Source organism: Chamaea fasciata, unplaced genomic scaffold (genome assembly GCF_029207755.1).
Source record: "Chamaea fasciata isolate MVZ Bird 193981 ecotype frontalis unplaced genomic scaffold, bChaFas1.0.hap1 SCAF_6, whole genome shotgun sequence".
NCBI lineage: Eukaryota > Metazoa > Chordata > Aves > Passeriformes > Sylviidae > Chamaea > Chamaea fasciata.
The window spans coordinates 12825773-12848381 of record NW_027094091.1 but is presented as its reverse complement, the minus strand read 5'-3'; the positions used below and the strand labels follow the sequence as shown (position 1 = coordinate 12848381).

The following is a 22609-nucleotide window of genomic DNA, read 5'->3' as shown; positions in this document are numbered from 1 at the left end:
AAAGGGAAGGGGAGGGAGCGGCGGCGGAAGCGGCCGCAGGCGGGGATGGAGCTGGGAGGTGGCCGGAGCCGGTAAGCGCTGGGCTGGGCAGGGCCGGCTCCTGCCCTTCGGCCGCCGTCCCGCCTGTGCCAGGCCGCGCCGCGTTCCCCCGCCCGGGGCTGTGTGTCCGTGTGCTCCTCCCGCCGCAGCCTCGTCCCCCGACCCCGCCGCTGGCCGCTCGCCAGCCCTGTTCCCGGGCAGAGCCGGCCCGCTGTGAGGGTTTTGCAAACCCTCCCTCTGGCCCCTTCTCCGAGCCCGGCCTCCCCCTGCACAAGGCTGAGGGGAACTTAGCCGTAAGCAGCGGCTGTGCTGGAGGCATTCCCCCGTTCGGGCCCGCCGGCCCCGTGGGGAGACACGCACCTGATGGATGAGAGGCAGTTCACTGTCGAAGGAGTTGCAGGATGCCGTGGTGGGAGATGTTCACAGAGAAAGCAAATTGATGTGCTTCCTTCCATTTTAGAGCCTGGTCAAAACATGATAAGCATTAGTAGAGAAAAAGCACAGTATAGCAGCTGCCCCATGTAATACAGCAGATAGCAGGGAATCACAGAGTAAAACAGGATAAATTAAAATGTGGAACGCTTATCGTTCATGAGATTTGGAATGGGTTAGGGTTATCTGGTTGTGCTTAACAGAAGGTGGTTTTCCTGCTTCATTCCTTACAATAGGGAGGTTTTCTTCATTCCTACTTAGAAGACTAGAAATTCTGATTGTCCTAATAGCTGGAATTGTCATGTTTACAACCACACAGGGGAAGCATTACATCCTTGGTAGGAAGAAAAAAAAAAAAAAGTGTGAAATTCAATGTAAATGTGTTGTGTTGGAATGTGACTTGTCTTTTCAACCTGTTGGGATTTTTTCATTTAGATATTACATTGTATTAAAAACAATATCATGCTGATGTGTCTAATTAATCACATCCACGGTTGAAATGTACATAGCTAAAACAGCAGCCAATGTCTCAATTAATACTAGTACTATGTTCTCCCTTTCCAGTTTAGAAGGTGAAGAAACTGAGGTTTTCCTCTACAAATGCTAGTAATTTTATACGTGCAATATGGTTTTGCATTAGCATCTAATTGTTGTGGAAGTTGTCTAAATTGGGGTGCATTTTTTTGTGGTTATGGAGCTCAGTTTATTGGCAGCACCATTAGATTTTTGCAGATGCTCTTTGTTGTAAACAAGGCTCTGTTAAAATCAATATTTCGTACGTGCATTGCTGTGTATCTGTTGGTGACTGACTCATGTTTAACCTGAAAAATGTCATTCACGATCAAATTGCAGGTGTTAACTGAAGTCTGTTTCCTCTGAAGGCTAAAACAAATTGTAAAAATGTTCTTAATATTTTAACTTAATTTTGCAATTTAATATTCACCTTAGCATTTTATTTCATTGTAGGTAATTGAGGTGATTTTCTAGCATGGACACTGTTGCTAGCCATAGCTGTCACCTTCTCCAGCAGCTACATGAACAGCGCATTCAGGGCCTTCTCTGTGACTGCATGCTGGTGGTGAAGGGTGTCTGCTTCAAAGCACACAAGAATGTATTAGCTGCTTTCAGTCAATATTTCAGGTATGTGGGAGAAAATTCTTCTCTATAAAGTTAACTAAATGCTCTTGGTTGAGGTTTTCTCTGAGAAGGTTTTTTGGGTTTTTTTCTGTTGGTCACTGGCTGAGTAACGTTTTGGAGTATAAGGAGAAAAGGGAAATTGTTTGTCCAGAGATAAAGCTCTGTCAAGTATTCATAGTATGCACTTTGATTTTGATGTTTTCTTCATTTACTTGCTTGTAGTGCTTCATATAATGGATTCTGGCATGGACCTATATTCAGTATTTCACCAGAAAAAGATAACTACTTACAAGGGACATAGTGTAGTATATAAACAGGGCCAGATAAGGGATAAAACGTTTTCCATTTCCAAATAATGGGACTTGTTTCATCAATCATATTCTAAATAAAATGTGACTATATAGGTTGTTAGTGAATTTCTTCCTATTCTGATTCTCAGAGACAGCAACTGTGTTTTAAAGTATACAAGTGGCCCATTATTCTACATCACTGCTTTCTTCCCCTTCTGTAGTGCCCTCAGTTGTGCCTCCAAACTTTGGAGGGTGCTGCATCTCCCAACGTAGTGTTTTATATTAATCATGAGTAAGCTGTTAGATCTGGCAGGTTTTAGACCTATTTTTTGAAACATCTCTAAAGCCTCTGACTGCTAAATCATTGTTAAGAAACCTATTTTTATGTTACAACCAGGGAAAAAAAGATAAGAGGTTCCTTTTTCTGCTCTAGTGGTGTACTGCTGATGAAGTGCAATTATGCTCAAAGACCAAATTTTTAAAGTTGTTAAAGAGGACTAAGATCTCAGCTCCTGTTAAAATTCAGTAGGATATAAGTGGCTAATTAATTTAGGCTCTCAACCCATATCTGTTCATTATAGTTCTGGTTTTAATTTAGATAGGATGATCTAGATTTATGAAAGAATTTGGATGTGGGCACTGGCTTCAGAGCATCCCCTGCATATCTAAAGTTTCAGCATAGACTCATATTTTCTTAAGATTTAGAGCTCCTTGATACAATGCCCACCTTTAAACAAGACCAAATTTGAGATTTAGCCCACAAAGAGAAACCATCAAGTTTGGGACATTTTTTGGTGTAGGAAAGTAACTACATGTGAGTGACCTCACCCCATTTATATGTCACTGTTTACTTTGGGAGTATCAGTATTTTAATGGCAAGGTATAAAGTTCTGGACTGAGAGAGAGTATGAGCCCACTTAATCTAGGACTGCTTGTGCATGTGAAGAACTACATCTCTGATGCTGAGAATACTTTACATCAAATAGGAGGAACTTCTGTGAATTCATTCACTTTAAGGATTCAGCAACAATTTGGTGGGTATTGGTTGCACTGCTGTTTTAGGATTATGTACCTGTACTCTTCATTATTCTTTTACTTGGTTCTTATCCAGTATCAGTAAAAAAAGTACCTTTTTTGATATGAGAGAATAAGTTGAAAATAATGTCATCTTCTTGTTTAATATTGCCAACCTCTTGTGTATTTATGGAGAAAGAACTAATTCTAAGAACTTTGATAGGCTCATTGATAGAGTTCAATGGACAAGCGCAGTTGCCAGAGAAGACTTTAGCTGACTTTGAGGTCTGTCTTCTCCATTTTTCTAGAAAATTTATTATGCCCTGTTTGATTTGCCATGATGAAAGGAGAAAAACCATTCTGAGTCAACCAGTTCTGCAAATTGTCCATAAATACACTACTGCACCTAATATGTGAAGAGTGGTGCATAAGAAGCCACAAGCATAGGGTGTTATTTGAAAACATAAAAAAATACAGAATTAAAGTTAGATAAAGGATCATTTACTTTGATTTATACTTCAAGTGGACTAATGTAGGACTAATATATCAGACAAATAATTGTGCAGTTTTGAGAAATCCATCTTCAAAAACACAGCAATCTAGGTAAGGCTTTAGAGTGTTAACTTGTTTCATACCAAGCAGCCTATTTGAGATTTATGTATGTGTTTCTCATTGAAGTGTTTGTGAATTATTTGTGTTTGTATCTGAGTATTTGTCTTATTTTATCAGGACCCTTTTCCAGAACTCTTCAGGCCAGAAGAATGATGTGTTTCACTTGGACATTAAAAATGTAGGTGGCATAGGGCAGATCCTGGACTTCATGTACACCTCCCATCTGGATCTTAGTCAGGACAATGTGCAAGCTATGCTGGACATTGCACAGTGCCTCCAAGTGCAAAATGTGCTGAACATTTGCCACACCTTTTTAAAGTCTTCCACAGCTGTGGAGCAGGCAGCCAGCATGCCGTGTAATAGTGTATTTTCACTGCAGAGTACTTTGGGTACGGATAGCAGCTGTGCCAGTGACAGCTATGGGACAAACCTATTGCCTGAGTGCTCAGCTGACACACAGACTAACAAAGGCTTGGCTGAGCACCACTCACATGCATCTCAGTCTGTTAATCTGCACACCCCATCAGCTGATGGACAGAAACCACCACAAGATTCCTTAGATGGCAACTGCACAGAGCTTCCATTTAAACAACCAAATTACTACTATAAACTGCGCAACTTCTACAGCAAACAGTTCTATAAACAAAACGCTTGCTCTGATCACGAGAGAGGAGCAGAACCATCCTTTTCTTACAACACCTCCACAGAAATAAACACAGTGGAGAATAATTCTTGCACTGTCAATCACTCTGAGTGTATTCTGGAAACCTCTGATCATTTACCACCCAACTTTCTGGTTCAGTCTGCAAGTGAAGCTGCTCCAGACCAAAATGCAGAGGGCACAGCTGGGCAGCCCACCAGACAGATGCGCCTGAAAAAGGCAATACACCTCAAAAAGTTAAATTTTCTAAGATCTCAGAAATCAGCAGAGCAGCTGCCTGAGCCCCAAAGAGATGATGGTAGAATAACAGAAGTAATTGAACCTGTAAATGAAGGTACCACGGACACAACAGATGTTAGAGTTTCTGATAAAGAAGCTGAAGATTTAGTGAATTCAGAGAATTTTGAACAAACTGTTGAAGTGGAAAGATCTCAAGGTTCTTTGGATCAAGAAGGGCAATCACAGACCCTTCAGTCACAGAAACAATATTCTTGTGAGTTATGTGGGAAGGCTTTCAAACATCCAAGCAATTTGGAGCTACATAAAAGGTCTCACACAGGTACAGTTACCAGTTACTTGGTCTGCAGACCAAATATTTCAATTACAGAGAATATCTTGCAGTGTCTCTTGATTCAGAGATGCTGGTTAAAGGTCTGCTTTCAAAAGGCTGTGGTTTGTGGGGTTTTTTTTAATGGATAATTCTACAGGAATAAAGAATGTAATACCGAGTTTCGCTGGGAGTTGTAGAAAAGATTTCTCCTATGTATTTGGGGTTTTGGGTGCTTTTTCACAGAACATCATATGAATTCGATGAAAATGAAATTTCAGTGAAAATTTTGGTTTTGTCATGCATTTAGATGAGTCATTTCTAGCCAGTTTGTCAGGTGGCCCGGATGTTTGAGCCAGATGATAATAAAAGGTGTAAACAAATAAATGGTACTGTAAGTATACTAGAGTCTCTCTGGTCATGTATTCATTCAAGTGATTGGGCCTTGGTAGTAATTTTTTTTTTAACCTGTAGAAATATGCCTTATAACAACTTTAATTGTGTTTACCTAGAGAGTAAGGCTCTTGCAGGCTGCAGAGTAAATTGGAATTTTGAGTTAATTTACTTCATTTTAAAAACTCACAGGTAATATTTTTAAACCTAACATTTATTTCTAAGTATCTTTTTATTCTAGGGAAAAACAAGACCTAGTTTAACTTCAAATTAATTAATTTGTCTGTTCAATTTAACAGCATGTCAATTCAATTTAATCAAGCATGTCTTCTTATTAGATATGCTTCTTTAGAAGAGTTTTTAAGAATTACCTTGGCTAGGCAGGTAACACCGTTGATTCAAAGTCCTTGAGATGGTATTACTCCTGGTTATGCTGTTGAATATTTTTTGCTTTTCTTTTTCCCTGTATTAAATATACAAATGCACCTCTCAATCTTGTCAAATAAACATCACTTTGGAAATGATCATAAATGTATTGGTACTTTGACACTAAATATGAAACTCTCTTAGCAGACATGAATTTATTTTGTTAACTGATCCTTAGAATTAGAAGTTTATTTTTCTGTTTCATTCATAGAAAAATCTTCCCAAGGGACTGAAAATACGGACATTTTGCATTATCTTTCTGAAGTTTTCAATTGTTAGCTTTAACTGCTTCTGTGTGTTCATGTTTCTAATACTTTTTTTAAAATTTGTTCCCCTGTGAAAGAGTTGCATATGCCTCTTACCTAGATTCTCTTTTTGCCTTGTTTTTTTTTTTAATTCTTATTATCTAGTTTGAGCTGGTATCATCAGGTATATTTTAATATCCTAGATTTTCAGGAAAACAGGTGATCAGACAGAGGACAAAAACATTTAGAAAAGTCCCAGCTAAGGGAGAGACTGCAGTAACATGTCAGTTTGTGCTAGAGATACCCCAGGATTCAGGAATTCTCTGCTGCTTTTCACACACCATCTTCTTCCAGTAGTTTTCAAAAATTCCAGACTTGAATGCTATTTAATAAAGCATTAGCATTCTTGTATGGATGTGCTAAGGCAACAAAAGTGTGAGAGCCTAAGTTTAACAAATAATAGGCACAACAAAGGATGCAAAAACTGAGGCAAAGATATGACTAGAAACGCATGTTTGCTTCCCTGTTATTTTTGGGAATTGTTCCCTGTTATTTCCTTGTTATTCATGTTAATTTATTTTTTAAATACCTAACTAGTGCAAAAAGAGTGTTTGGAAAATTGCAGTGGGTAGTGGGTAGGATATTGATGTTGGAAAGATCTGTAGCACAAGGTACAGGGCACATCTGTATTGTTACTGTTAGGTACACTGGTAGTTAAGTAATGTAAGTGAATGCTAAACACCATTTCTATTTATCTGCCACTTCAGAAAGCATAGCAGATTGCTAGCCAGTCAATTTTATTTAAAAACATTCATTTTCTAGAGCCAAGCAAAAAGGTTAGCAGGCATTTAAGTATTACAGTGCTCACTGAAAGCCCTCCCAATACAGCTTTGCTGAAGAAATGGAGGAAGCTGAAATGGACATGTCACACTGGCAAACCTGTTTTTAACCCAAAAATGGCATTTCTTCCAACACAAGTGCTGTGCTGGTCGTGTTGTCAAGAAAAAGCACGTGTGAAATTCTCTCCCTGAACGGAGAACTAACTGCTAAAGAATTTACAAGTTAGCATGGGTGCATTGATGAGTTTTCTATGTGAAGGCAGCCTGTGTTCAACAGTCATTGTACTGGCATGTCTGGCTGTTTTAATTGTGTTGCTCATGGACATTTAAAGGAATCTCTAAACAGAGCTTACTGCACTGGCTTTGGATGACTTTGAATGTTATAATTTGTTCTTTATTCTTATATTGACTTGTCTGAAAAAAAAAGGAAGCAAGTATATCTCTTTTATGTAGTCCATACCTGTCCAGGAACACCCAGTGGTTTTGTTGGGGTATTTTAGGTATTTTCAGGGAACATCTTAAAATAACAACCCAAAACAAACTCGGGCCAATGGAAAGAACTCTTGGCAGGATGGAATGCAACAGGAACAGAGTAGCACTGCCATGTAATACATTGTTGATCCTCAGCCTTCTTCATTTCCAGCTTTGCTTGAGCAATTTCCAGCATTCCTTGCCTTAGTGAGTGCAGCTCCTCACCTTCGTGATCTCACCAAGAACACCGCTTCATGCCGTTCTCCTCTGGGGCTGGCACAACACTGCTTTGATCTCTGTTGTGTACTTTATCTTCACCTCTTTTTGCAGAATGGTGAACAAGAAAGAATGCAACAGAAGACAGAAAAGCACAAGGCAGCCCAAGGGTTCAAAAGTAAAGTCCCCTGGATTAAGCACTGTCTAAATTGTATTCAGTTACTACTTTTCCCCAGTTCTTCTCTGTTGCTGTTGATCCAGCCATGGATCCCACTATTGTGTACTTTAGCTTCTTACAGGTTGCTGAACAATAAGGTTACAATCCTGGTATTATCAGATGAGGTTTTTGGTTTGAAATTTATGGACAGTTGTGGAATCATAGAATAATTTTTAATTGGCATGGATGTCCTGAGGTAATCAGCACCAGTTTCCTGCTCAAGGCACATCAAACTAGATTGGGTTGTTTTGCTCATGACCTTGTGTAGTGAAAATTTTGGGCATCTCCAGAGACGGAGTTTCCACAGCCTCTCCAGACAATCACTCCCAGTGTCTGACCACCCTTGTGGGGTAAAAGATTATTTTCATATCTCTAATTGGAATTTGTCATGATCAAACTTGCGTCTGATGCTTCTTGTCCTAAGGCTGTGTACCAGGAACAACCTGCTTGCATCTGCCTTCCCAAGCCTGCAGACAGACAGCAGTAAGATTTCCTGTTTGCCTTCTTTTCTTCAGGCTCCAGAAATGGTCTTACCAGTGATAGGCAGAGAAGAATAATCTTCATCTTGTTAGCTGCACTCTTACTTATACACCCTCAGGTACAGTGAGGGTAATTGCCTCTGAGCAGTAGGTTACTTGATAAGCCCAGTGGTTTGGAGTTCTATGCAAGTGCAAAATTGTTCTCTAAAAAGTAATTTGATGTTTCTTTTCAAAAAGACCCCAGTTTGTTTTATCTTTATCTAGGGGGAAAAACCTCCAATTCTTTGTACATCAGTACAGTTAGAATGAGGCTGCATGCAGCCTACAATACTAGTTTGGAGAAATTGGAGCCTCCAATTCCTTCCCTCACTCTAGTCATTTCAGAGTGGATTCCTGTTCAGATACTATTCTTTAGGTCTCCAGTAAGCTTTTTTTTTTTTTTTTTTTTTTTTTTTTTTTTTTTTTTTGTATAGGTAATTTCTACAAAATTCCTTACTAGTATTTTTTATCCACCATTTCCTATTATCTTGATGCTTTTTTTATCTTGATTCCTTTTATCTTGAGACTTTCAGAATCCTTCCCAGGTGCTACAGATCTGGCCCCCTGTTGGTATCATTTATATTTCTGTTGTCGGTATCAGAATTTTTAGTGTTTTGCAAGTTTAAAGATGTCATGAAATCAAGCCTCAGTGCTCTTTATAGTTGCGTGACTTTAAAGTTGGTTTACTGGTTTCATAATTTTTATCTTTAATTGATGGGAAGCTTTTTTAAAACAGCCAGATTTCCATTCTGCATTAAGTAGACAAAGTAGATAAAGCTCAAGCTATCAGACTAACTGCAAGGTTGCAATCTGTGAAGTAACATATGTTACATGCAGAATAACTGTATGTTTACTCTGTATTTTAAAATCTAAAGAGAATTGCATTTAGTTCTTGATTCTAAAATATGTTGGAAGAACTTTATCTGTATTTGGCAGGAAAGGAAAATGGGATTCCCATGCCTGGATATGGTAGATGTTGCTTGTAACATTTTCAGGGATGGAAAAAAGATTGATGTCCAAAATACTTACTGGAAGAGAAGCCAAGAGTTCTGTATAGTCCGGAAAATTAAAATTAAAGAAGTAAATAAAAATCATTAGACAGATATTTTTTATTTTTTTTTAATCATGACCAAGATGAAACACTGGAAGATCTCTTTTTCCCTTTGGAAATACTCCATTTTTAAAATCACATGGATTTACACTAGTTTCGTTGCACGTGTGGGACTGATTATAAATGTCCTTTAAATGTGCAGTTAGACTCATGAAAGATGATGATAAATGTGATGTCATTGAATCAATGGTATTTGCGCATCATTTTTGTTTTCAGAATTCTAAAAGATGGACATAAAATTTTATCAACAGTGTGAAAACTAAGAAATTAAGAATGAAGCAGGGGGAATTAAAAAACGCCTTTATGAAATACTACAGAGAAAAAGTTATTACAAAAACATATTTGTCTTAAATTAACAGTGAGAGAACTGAAGTGTTGTACAGTCACATTCTAGACTGAGAATCAAGTTATTTTGAAAAGCTGAAGTGGGCTGCACCAGTTTTTATTAAATCTGCTAATCTGTTTTTGGAGATTCAAGGATAACAGTTTTACATGTATAAATTCAGAATTTTGGAGTAAAATACTTGGGTAATCTTCAGATACTTCTGTATAGGATGAGAATTAGAAGTCAAATATATATTTTCTGGAAGTGAATGGCTATGTGCTGAGCAGAGATACATGGTAGACCTTAAAATCCGAAAACACAGTTCTTCCAAATTCGCTTCCCTTCATTCCTCCTTCTTTTTAAGAATGTGTCTCTGTGCAAGTGAAGAAAGAGCTGCCCTTCCCATCACTGTTGTTGTTGGGCCTTGTCATCTATTCTGTTCTTCCTGGTGATATGATACTCCTTTCATTTCAAATCAAAAGTATTTTTAAAAGATTAAAACCTGCACCCATTCATATCAAAACTCTTCTACTTGTTTTGAAAGATAAATTCTGAGCAGGTCCGCCTTACAAACTTCGTGGTAAAAGCTGTATTTCCCTCTTGAATTTCCCCTTAAAAACATGGGTAAGTGTCCTTTTGGGGCTATTTTTTACTCTTACATTACATGTTTTAAAAAGAAGTGTGCCAATTTTAAACATTTCTGTTCTACTGCAACTATTAGAAGTTCTATGTTCTGTTTCTTCTTTTAGGTGAGAAACCTTTTGAATGTAACATTTGTGGGAAACACTTCTCACAGGTGGGAATATTTTATATATTATGGTACTTACACTTGAAATGCATCTCTCTGTTGATTCTAAAAATCTTGGGTTTAAGTTTAAAATTTTTTTTTCGAAGAAAGAATTCTCTTTAGGGATAAATTATTTAAATGTCTGATTTGAAAATAACATGTTTAATGTTTTAGATTTCTTTGATGCATTCTATGTCTTTGATTCTGTCTGCTCTCAGTAGATGTGTTATGCATTTTACCTTCAAGTGAATGTTTAAGTATACAGAGCCACGGCTGTATTTGAAATACAAAGAACATTCATTTCCAAACTGTTCTTTTGCTTTATGCTTAGAGGTATGTTGGGAATAGCATTTTTACAGTGTCTGAAAAAAGTGCAAGTTCAAGTTTTATATAATGTTGTATTCACTGTACAGTTTCATCTTCCTAAATGCCATAAATTATTAAGTAGATTTGAGTCAGATAAAAAGAATTTATATCCATATAACTGGGCTCAGTTTCCTTCAGTGAGAACACGATCACCTGTCTGAAGTGACAAAACTCAGCTATGATTTTAAAAAAAATCTTCTTGTGAAATTCCATACTTACATACAGGGCCTAAGCTTTAGCTACTTTATTTACCCTCCAGTGTTTGCTTCCTGTTCTGGGGACAACAGTTAATTTGTATTTCTACAAATTTGGTGCCTAGTAGTCTGACATTTCCAAAATGTCTGCTTCCTTTCTGATTTTGTGGTTGAGATGTGCACGTGTATGTACACGAGACAATAAACAGGTGCATATTTTCATACTAAGATTACATAATTATTGTCAAATAGCTTTGGCATTTCTTACGGTACCTGGTTTAAGAATTAGAGCTCTGTGCTTTTTGCCTACCCACCCAGCACTGGTTGAGCTGCTCCTGCTTCAGTTTCACAGCCCCCAGTGGGCCATGTTTGAACCATGAATCTGATGCCTTTGTGTCCTCCACCTCATTGCTAAGTATGAATATAAGACTGCATCCAGTGAACAATACTGTTTCATTCTGGTTATTGGGCAATTTTCAGCAAAACTGGGCATGCTTTTTAGGCAAAGAAAAGCATTTTTGTTCATTTTGATGGCTGAACTTTTAGTTATTAAAAGAAAAACATGAATACTTCAAATTCCTTTGAAAGTACTTTTGGCAAATAGAGTGGTATTCTGTAGTACTACAGTGGGGGAAGAGGAGGGGACATGTCACACAGAGTGTATGAAGGCATGACAGACTCTTCATGAAATATGCTTAACTCCTCTTTAATTACAGAAACAAACAAAACCCCTGACAAAGCTGGAAATTTCTGCCTTTTAATTAAACCCTCCCAAACAGCTTCCCTTTGCTCTGTGTTACCTCACTTGCCTGAAAGTGTAGGTAGATAAATCCTCATGGACAATCCCTACACATCCAGCAGAGGAGCCAGAGCATTCAGCCTGTGTGCTGCAGTTCTTTCTCTGCTCATAAAGGGGTCTTGTATATTGCTGAAGTACTTGCTTTTGAACCCTTCACATAAGTAAGATTCCACTTACCAGAAAGTAAGATGCAAGGATAATTACTGTCTACTTTTTGCTTAAAATACCATCTCCGATCTTGTCCTTTGTCTTCTCCGTCTGCAGGCACAGAAATAGAAACACTTCTTATTTAAGCCTTCATGTTCTGTGCTTTTGAGACAGTGCAGCTGTAGGGCCTTGTGGGATGTCTGCTCCTGCTGGATGTAGTTGACGTGCTGTGTGTTGGAATGTAGAGCAAAAAATGAAAAGTAGGGGAAATTGATGTGGGAACTCATAGTTGGGAACAAACACCTAAAAGTCTGATTTTTTTGAGGAGAACATAGCTTTTTTAACTTCCAAGCCTGCATCTTCCCTTACTTTTTGTACACAGCTTGTTGTGATGTGAACCCTCTCTGACTGGTGACCCAGGATATTGTGTTCTACCTCCTCCTGCAGGGATTCTTTTGGGGGCCACATGCATAAGTTGCTTCACTTTGAAAGCTTGCCATTTACAGAAGGACTAAGTCTGGTGTATCTCTCTGGTCTCCAAATTTGTGAGAAGGTTTATGCAACCATTTAGCGGATTGTTCTGAGCATTTTCTTCCACTGAAATGCAAGCAGAAGTCCCCTTAGGTTTTTTTTCATTGGGATGGCATGTGATGCTTTAACCAAGGTTGTGTGCCAGCTTTAAAGCTTAAGAAAGAATACAAGATAATGATGTTTGTACTGTTTTTTGTCTTAGCACAGTTCGTAACAAGCTTTGCCCTCATTAGGAGGAAAGAACATGGGCTTGTAATAAAGAAAAGGACCTACTTGCTGCTTTCTGTAGAATGTTTTTATTCTTACTTAATATGCCTTTGTGGGAACTATTTCAAAATAGTTGTTGCACTTCAAATTTACCCTCTGTCTTTATCTGGAATAACTTTCAAAATCCCATTATAGGGTTGGTTTGTGACATGGATAGATGTAAAGGTTCTGTCTTTTTTTCTATATGTTTTTCTAAAATGCACTGTGACATAAAATCCCTTGTCTTTGAAAAGCAAAAATTATTCCATGGTTCATCATCTTCTTCCCCAGAAATAAATACCTAATGCTTCTCTTTGAGTGGATTTCAGTATTAGAAACTTTGGCCTTAGAAAACAGTTGTTCAGTCACACTGTTATCTGAAAAAATTTACAGGGGTTAAAGAAAGCTCTTTCAGAGTTCAAACACTGATCCTCTCTGTGTGTGCCTGCAGTACTTCAGTTCTGGTATATTATAAGGTCTGATTACAGTGACAGATCATAATAGGTAATTTATTATCTAAATGAGTCAGAAGGAATTAGTCTGGGTCTTATTTTTGTTATCTAATTTTGACTGATGAGGACATGATAATCTTTACATCCCAGATTTTCTTTCCCAATGTAAAGGACTCGATGTTTCCTTAGTTAAATAAAAACCAAGCAATTATCAATCAAAAAGGTTTAAAAACTGACTGTGGAAGTGTGCACAATGTGTGGAACATCTGCAGCTCTTCTGCAAGGTGTGTCTTGTTGTTGGAGAACTGGACTCAGTGGAGTAGCCATTCAAAAAAAGTTGGATTCAGTAAGAAGGTTTTATCTAGTCATTGGCTGGTTTGGTGGCTAGACTAGCATGATTTTTAGAGGATTGAGAGAAGAAAGATACGTAATAAAATTGTTAGCAGTAGTCCCATTTGTTATTTTCTGTACTTCCTGTTCTATTTTGATATGAGTAAATAATTTCAGTTTTGGAGCATCTGAGTATTTTATGGATAAAAAGATGCTCACCCCATTCTTTTCTTTTTAACCACCTGGTAGAGGAATTCAGACATCCTTGTGTAACAGTATTTTATTTGTAGGACAGGGAAAGTGAGACTAACATGAGCCATATTGCTAGTAAGTTATAGTAAGTTTTCTTTTTCATTGCATTCTAGATAGTGTAATTTTCACTTATAATTGGATCTGCTTTCAATTATAAGTCATTTTTTTCTCTTGGCATTTGATTACAGGCTTCTTGTTTTTATTTTTTCCCTATTTCTCTTCTTGTCAATGGTTAATTGCATACATAAACAATTTGATGTTGATGATGACTACATGGTAGCCTGTCTTTACTAGATAAGAATACTTAAGTTCATGCATGCTTTGTAGTCTCCACTGCCTTAAAAGTAGGAATAAAAAGTCAGTCTCATAGTTCCCATCACTGGAGGTTTTTTTATCTGTATGCAACAACAGACAAGCTGAATTTAAATGCTTAAATTGCCCTCCCTTCAGGCAGGTAATCTCCAGACACATTTACGTCGACATTCTGGTGAGAAGCCATACATTTGTGAAATCTGTGGGAAAAGGTGAGTAGAATTGTTCACCTTGGTAAAGTTAACATGAAACGATTTGTTCATGTTTTCTACTAATCTTGATTATAAACTGTGGGCCAAGAGCTAAGGCAACATGCGGCTCAATTTTGTTTAGAAGATGCTGGGTTTAAATGTGGGCTGATGGGATTAAAATACATAAATGTTTGCAGTTGACTTGTTGTGAGTAAGATAATCGTGCCACCAGAGGTTGTGGTCTAAATTTATTGTGTATTGGTATGCAGATAAGAATAGCATTGATCGTATTGTGTTGTGTTATATGTATTGTGTTGTATATTGTTGTATGTATTTTGAACAGTATGAGTCATAATATATCATGCATGTTTGTACCTTTCCCTCAATTTTTTTTTAATTTTTGATGATACATTTTTTTTACATTGTATGGAATTCTGAAATATGGGAAATTTGACAAATTTAAGCAAAGCATTAAATAATTCTGCTAGCTAACAGGTCACAGAAAATACACTAATGCAGGAATAGCATAAAGTGCAGAATGAATTAGTAACGTGATTGGTAAAATGTTTCTTGGAGGTTTTTTCTAGCATAAATTTAATTGGACATTGTCAGTTTAAAACTGTTTCCTTAATTGCATCCATTTATCTGTGTTTTAGGTCTTAGTCTTCATTCAGAAAATCAGGCATTCATTCAAGCCAATTTCCATATGATAGTTTAGAAAAATAAAGGCCTTATAAAGGCACTAATTGTGTTTCTGTGTTGTGTTACAGATTTGCTGCTTCTGGTGATGTTCAGCGACATATAATTATTCATTCTGGAGAAAAACCTCACCTGTGTGATATCTGTGGCAGAGGTGTGTATCAACCACAGTTTCTGCCTCGGGTTTTTTGCCTGAAAAGTGAGGAGTCATTTTAATCTCAGAGTCTGTCATATTTTTTCTAGGTTTCAGTAACTTCAGTAATTTAAAGGAGCACAAAAAGACCCATACAGCAGATAAAGTGTTCACCTGTGATGAATGTGGGAAGTCATTTAATATGCAAAGAAAATTGGTAAAGCATAGGATAAGGCACACTGGAGAGAGACCATACAGCTGTTCAGCTTGTGGTAAGTTCACTGTGCTTTGCTTGGTTGTGTCTTTGCTTTTCAAATTATGAGTAATTGTTCCTTTGTCAGCAGAATAAAAATTAATCAGAACTGTTTTAAGTTGAAATACCATGCTGTGAAAGTCAGTCACAAAATTTTCTGTCTTGCATGCTTCATAGTCTTTCATTTGGAATAATAAACTTCTTTATTTCTCATGAGTTTAAAAGAAAATTTCAGTTGAAAATTAGAGAAAGGAAGTAAGAGGAATCAACATTGTATGTGTTTGCAAACATGTTTGCTAAAGAGCTGCTCAGAGTAGCTGCTTTAGAAATAGATTTATTTTCAGAATAGTCCTTTCTGATGGAAAGTTAGGTTTGACATCACTTGGCTATTGATAGGGTCTTTTCTTTTTTTTTCCAATTGCATACCACTTGATTTTAGCTCCATTCACCCACAGAGTTAGATAATAACAACCTTTTGTTACTTTGCTTCAGCCTCTGGAATAAAATCAAAACTTGATCAATATTTCAGAACACCCATTTTCAAAATCTGTTAGATAGGCCATGCTGCCAGGAGGTCTGAAAATCACTTTTGATCAGGTCCATCCTGACGTCATAGGTTACTCAGTATCCTGCATAGTATGTATTTTTTTGCCATTATGTGCTATTTTGACAGAATTTCATTCATTTTCTGAGGGATCAGCTTTGGAGGAGGGTAGCTTCATATGTTCAAATCCAACTGCAGTTTGTTTTATTTGCACTGTCTTAAGGCACAAGAAAAAGCCAATATTATCAGGAGGTCTTGCATCAGAATGAGGAAACAGATACACAGGATTCAAAAGTAAAAACAATCAGTTGTGTTGTTGTCATGAAACAGGCTTGTTTTCATTTTGTCTTGAAGTGGTCTTTTGAATATTTTTGATTTTAGCCAAGTCATCTTATTCTGAAAAGGCAAAAACTGTGCAAAGAGGATCTGATGAAGCATTAAGAAATCATTCACACTATGCAAAAAATCCAGTAATTTTTAATCTTATCATTACTGTTTAATGGGTGTTCTGAGGAGAAATCTGTGCAGCAAAATAAAAAGTATGCTGCTGAAAATTGAGACTGCAGTTTTATTGGGCAATCATTTAATACGGTTTGTTTCAGGTGGTATTGGTCCTCAAAAAATAAATGAGATAAAAATCACAAGCTTACTTCTACTGTTTCAAAGAATGTGAGGTGTCTGAGTCACGTGGCAATTCTGGAAATTATTTCTTTTTCTGCTTGTTCTTCTACATTTTGCCTTGGTTCAGTCTTTGACTCCTTTCTTAGCTGTAAGGTGATTGAGCTTATTTGAGTCTGTAACTTTGAAGACAGACAAACAGTTGAGTATTTTTCCGTATTCTGATATTTACAGCAATAAAACTTACAGTTCTCACACATTCTCTGGCTAGAATATAAAAAAGGACTGCTGCATTATCTTAGCCTAAAGTTAACAAAAAAGCTAACTTTGTCAGTAGTTTGAGAGTAGTAGTTCCTTGGTAATGAACAAACCATTTCTTTCTATGATGCAGCTCTCACTGGAAGAATATATTTAGCAGCTTATCAGCATACTGTTTTTCCAGACAGACAAATTAAATTGATAGTTTATTTTTTTTTTTTTTCTCCGTGAAGATTGAAACAAACTGAGAGCACTCACAGCTTTCAGGCACTAATGGAAATTCCTGTCTCTGGAGACAAAAGCTAAACCCATTCACTGGGAAACACAAGTTAGAAAATCAGATCAAGAAGAAGAAACAAGCTAATGGAATTGTAAAAATAGATGGATCTTGTTTGAACCTGTTGTAGATAAATAATGGGACATGTGATGCCTTATCAACTTGATAGTTGCTGTAATTAAAACATGTTTATTCCCTTGTGTTGAGAGCAATATCTGACTCAGTATCACTTGTGTCCTGCAGGGAAGTGTTTCGCAGGCTCTGGTGACCTGCGCAGGCACGTGAGGACGCACACGGGGGAGAAGCCCTACACGTGTGAGACGTGTAACAAGTGCTTCACGCGCTCGGCCGTGCTGCGGCGCCACAAGAAGATGCACTGCAAGGCCTCTGAGGAGGCGCCCAACGCGCTCGAGGAGTTTGCTCAAGGGATTGAAACCTCCGACCTTGACAAGTCCCAGAGTTCTGACTCTTTTGGCCCAGAAATGTCTGTTACGTTGTTACCAGTGTCTGTTAAATTTCCCATTCATCCGACTGGAAACTCCACTGAATTTGACAGTTCCGCGGATTCTTACTGTAAGCTGCGATCGATGATCCAGCACCACGACTCGGCAAGCGCAGAGAAACTCAGCGTGGACTCTGCCAAACTCCTGAAGGCCCAGGCACAGCAGACTCCCCCTCCACCCCCACCATATGCTTACACAGATGTGGATGTGTCTGCAGCAGAGGAGCCCTTGCAGGCCGACGGCATTCCCATGATCCGCTCCTCCGTGGCTGGCCTGGACGGGCACTGCAATGAGCCCCTGGGCAGCCGGGCCTCCTCTGCCGCCTACAAGAGTAACGAGGGCCCCTTCTTCTCCAGCATGTCCCTCTGGGGCTTGGCCATGAAGACTTTACAAAATGAAAGTGAATTGGAGCAATGAGGGCTCAGCTGACTGTACCAAAACTTCTCAGAGGCATTTCGTGCTAATGTGGCTGCAATTGCACTGTAGCATAGATCACGGAGAGTTTTTAAGCCAGGCAGCTTGGACAGTGACAGGAATCAAAGTGCTCATTCCCAGAACCACATGTAGGTTCTTTATTTACGCTGCTTCTCAGCAAAGTTGAAATGCACTGTTGGGGACATCTGTTGCTCTGTGACTGCACTGTGTAGCTCCTGTGTTATTGTCATCATTTACTAAAGTCTGCCACTGACTAAATTTACCACTGAACTTGAAATTTTTTTACCTGATAATGGAGGAAAGGATGGCCAGTGTCTAAGTTCATGATAGGGGTACAGTTCCAAGTATGGGTCATCAGAGCTGTGTAAAGGTGTAGATATGACAGGAGGAAAATGTTTAACCAGTCCCTAAAGAACCCAAGTTTCAGTAGTGGCTTTCTTACCAGTAGGGTGATTGGTTTACAGGACCTGAGTATTGTGACATTAAATTTAAATGTTAAATATTGGGCAATATTTCTGATAGTGCAAAGTAACTGTATATCTAGAAACTTTATTTTTTTACAATAAAAGCTTTTTTTTTAGTATTTTATAAACTATTTTGCACAGCAGATTATTTGTACAATGAAAGCTAAGATCAAGTTGTGAATAAAGGGGGATGGTTTTACATTGCTCGTTGTGTTTCATCTTTCTGTGAAGGATTTTCAGTAACAATTCCATCTTTTCCAGATTATCTTTACAATGCTAATGGGGGTGCCATCACAAGAAGAGCTGCACTATAAAATAAATGCAATCAATACATCAGTAGGTTGTCTTGTACTTGAATGAGTATAAAACATTGGCTGATTCATGGAATAAATAGACTGTTACAGGATAGAAACATTGCTTAGAGGGCTTTTTCTGCTTTGGTGCTTTGGATAGCTGCTGCATTTCAAACTGCTTGCTACAGATACATGACATTCTGTGGAAATTTAAAGCTGGCAAAATATAGTATTCTTCTGTCTTTTTAAGGTGCTCACCAATTTTTGCCCCCCAGGAATTTAAAACTAGTTTTTTCATCTCTTGTGTTAACCACCATACACTACAATTTGGGGCTTCACTTCCTTACTTCTTTTACTTGGTCTCTATACCTTCCTGAACTGCTTGCAACCTGATTCAAAATGAGTGTTTCTGGCCAGAGTACAGCACGCCTTCAAAGAAAAGTGGCAGCCCACTCTACTGTCTGTGGGTCTCAAAAGAGACACATTTCTTTCAATAGTCATTAAATGTTACAAAAAACTTTTTTTACTACATTAACAGACCAGTTAAAAAAAAAAAAATTAGCTGCACTGGAGAGCAAATTGGGATTTTTTTTTTCAACCTTCTTTTCTTGTAGTGCACATATACTAGAAAACTTAAAAACACTATTTTTCCAGCCAGTGAAGTCAAAACACAAAAGCTTTTTGCAGGGTGTGTGTGATAACAATAGCACATAGTCTAGCTGAAGACAGTCCTACATGGATTAAGCAGGGAACACTTTATATATGTAAACCCTTAGCTCTCCCCTCATTCTTTGCTTTTTGCATTATTTGCCTTGGAACACTGCAGTTCCCTGTGGGAATTGCCCATGTGCCATTCTACAGTCCAGGTATTACAGTTCTGTCCCTGACCACGTGTGCTCATGCTCACTCTCACTCTGCTTTCCTTGCACTGGTGCCTGAGGCAAAATGTGGGTATCTGCCAGTCACCAGCCCTGTAGGTTTCCTCCTGTCAGAAACTATTTTTAAAGTTACTTATCCCAAGAGAAAATAGAAATTTGACTCTGTTCTCAAGAGGATTTTGTTGCTTGGAAAGGACAAATCTGCAATTTAAGAACCTTCTAACTTTTTAGTTGTCTCTGATTCCACAGTGATTTTGCTTTCTCTCTTGTATTTTTGAGGAGTCACTATAGGATAAGTTTAAATCAAGCCATGTTTCTACCTTTGTGCTCTTCCAATAGTGTGTTGGAAGTCTGGAGGAATGTGTAAGACTGTCATAAAAGGGAAGTGGCAACCTAAGATACTTTTAAACACATAGATAGATCAGATCATGGATTAGTATCAGGTGCTTTTGTGCCAAGAGGACAGCTCTGTTGCATTAAGGATTATTCCCCTTGCTTGGCAGTATTTCTGCGAGAGTTGTTTCCCACCAGAAACATGAAAGTTCTCAAAACTGCTACCAGACTGTGGATGCTCTTTGCGGTTTGGAGGGTTTGTTAAAACAGCACATTGCAATGTGGCATCTTTGAGAAGGAAGTAGAGCAAACACTGGTAAGAGGAAGCTGTTCCGTCTGAGTTTGTGCAGCTAGAACCAGAAAAAGGAGTTACAGCACTGGGAAGGAGCACTAAGGATTGTTGTTTCTAGCTGGCCTGAAGGAAAAACTGAACAAGAGAGAAAATTCAAAAGATTAGTAGGTGGATGGAGGCAGATGGAAGAGAATGAATTTTTATGTGTGGAGTAAAAAGTTTTGGATTAAGAAGCCCCATCACTGCAGCCACCCTGCAGTGAGAATATCACTGCCTGACAGCAAGAAAATGTATTTTGCTGTTGTGTTTCCAAAATCAAACATAGTCTGTCATGTCTATTTAGTATTGCCTGAGCTTTTGTCAGGGAGACCTCAGTGGAAAATAACGTTGAAAGAGGATCTTTCCTGTATCCTAATAATTTTCTATGCCAACCTGTAGGTCTGTAATGAGAGGATGTTTGAGTGAGAATAGCAAATATTGTTTCGAAGTCCTAATGCTGCCATAAACCAGGAGGAGCAGCTACCCCGTGGCTTTGGAGAACAGGTGGAAATCGTGGCACCAGTGCTGAGCCAATGGTATTTTACAAGCAGCAGACACATCCACAGCTATTGCTCACAAATACCCATACCCAGGTGCTGAGGGGGCTGAAAAAGCATCAGTGCTTTGGCCAGTACCAGACAGTGCAGTAGTGCCATTATAGTTGATGTAAATTACGTGCTATTTAAAAAAAAAAAAAAAAAAGGATTTTTGGAAAGGTGATGTTAACCAACCTGGCCTAGTTAAATTGGAAGACTGTTAATTGTTATTTCTTGCAATAGTTATCCTGCAGCTCAGAGCAGCTCTTAGTCTTGCAAACTTGAATCACTTTTTTTTTTTTACAGAAGGTGCAGGTGACCACTCAGGGCTTTGTTTGGGTTTGTTCAGGGCAGACATATCTGTCATTTGATTCCTGAACAATATTAAAAAAAAAAAATCAAATCAGTGTTTTGACTTTGGGAGACATTACTGTGGTTATTTTGATTTATTTTATTGATTTGTTTTGATTCTTTTAAAATTTATTTTTATTAAAGAGCATTAAATCTGTACAAAATGTATCCTGCCATTTTTATGGGAGGATGTTTACTGTGTGTACATAGGAAAAGGAGACATCATATAATTACATCTAAGTTCAAATAACTCTCCTTCCAAAAAAAAAAAAAAAAAAAAAACAACAACAACAAAAAAAACCAACCCAAACCCAAACCAATCCTCTGCTTGAGACTTATTTTGTAGCTTAGTTAGAACTGAAAAATTTGTATAAGGAAGAAGAACTTCACTAGGAAGGACTTGCTGCTTTTTTATTACCTGTTGCCATTGAGCACAGAGTGTTTTTGTGTTCTAACACTTCATCTGCATTCTCTCACACTCTTTTTAAACCCAGCCTACTAGATGTATCTCAAATTCAGAGGTCAGGCTTTAGAGCAGAGCACTTGTGCTTTGTTTCCATGGCTTCTTCAGCAAATTCAAATACACTTAAACTCCTGTTGATAATTTTACAGGGAAGTAATTGCTACACATGAAGTATTCCCAAAACATCTAAGTGGCATATACAAGAGCAAGCCAAATTTAAGACTAAATCAGTGTGAAGCAAGTGGAACTGGCCCCATAGGCCATTTGCTTCTGGAATCCACTTTTTTTCTTTCCTTGCATTGTCTTCCCCGCTGTGGGTAGCTCCATTCATACGTGGACAGCTGTATTCAATTCTTGCTGCTCGCTTCATGCCACTTACCCACCCCTCATAATCCAGACCAGAGGTTAACGTATTCAAGCTCAGTAAGGAAAAGTGTAGAGGCATATAGGTAAACAGAGTTGTAAAACTTTACAAATTCTCCAGGCTCCAGGTTCTGGAGAGTGTGCTGGTATTTTGGATGTTTAGCTTTCTTTAGCTAAAGAGCTTGTTTGAGAAGTAGTGTGTTAGATAAACACGGCAAGACATGTAGATGGTCCTGCTTGAGCAGAAGGCTTAATAGAAAGCAAACAAACATGAGCTTTATAGACAGATTCAAAGGAAAAAATGTGATAGCTTGGGAAATGTGTTCTAAGGACAACTGAAGTGCCTTAGATGCAGCTATTTGGTAATTCAGTATGCTAATGACTTCAAACTGACCTGTGCTCCACTGTGCTGCAAATAGATTTCTTTGTATTGGTACACACAGGCTTGTGCTTTCTGGTCCATAGCCTTATTCATTAATCCTTACTGACATCTATTATTGAATTTGCCTTCTCTAAACAGTTGGTTTCCACCTCTGCTATTAAATCTCCATCCTAGAAAATAGATAAAAACTACCTTTAAAACACAGCCTAGTGAAGACACAAGCTAGTGACTCAGACATCCTTTTCTTCTGAAGACAGTACCCCCACTGTTTAAATATATATTTTTTTTCTTTTTTTGTAGTTGATATTCACATGTGTGTTCAGATCTGACAACAGTTTTGTTCACTTGGTGAGGGAATTTTTCCTGGAAGGTTACAAAGGCCCATTAATAGAAGT

The 22609-nt window shown here is 38.1% G+C and overlaps 1 protein-coding gene across 1 annotated transcript; it reads left to right on the top strand.

Annotated features, from left to right (window-relative positions):
• The first annotated feature begins 14 nt into the window (after positions 1 to 14).
• On the top strand, positions 15 to 18576 carry ZBTB49 (zinc finger and BTB domain containing 49). Its single transcript, XM_066185455.1, has 8 exons — positions 15 to 71; positions 1438 to 1611; positions 3642 to 4744; positions 10243 to 10289; positions 14048 to 14121; positions 14871 to 14953; positions 15043 to 15204; positions 17126 to 18576. Exons 2-8 carry the CDS (start codon positions 1460 to 1462, stop codon positions 17800 to 17802), a joined length of 2298 nt encoding a protein of 765 aa, XP_066041552.1. The 5' UTR covers positions 15 to 71; positions 1438 to 1459; the 3' UTR covers positions 17803 to 18576.
• The last annotated feature ends 4033 nt before the right edge of the window (positions 18577 to 22609 follow it).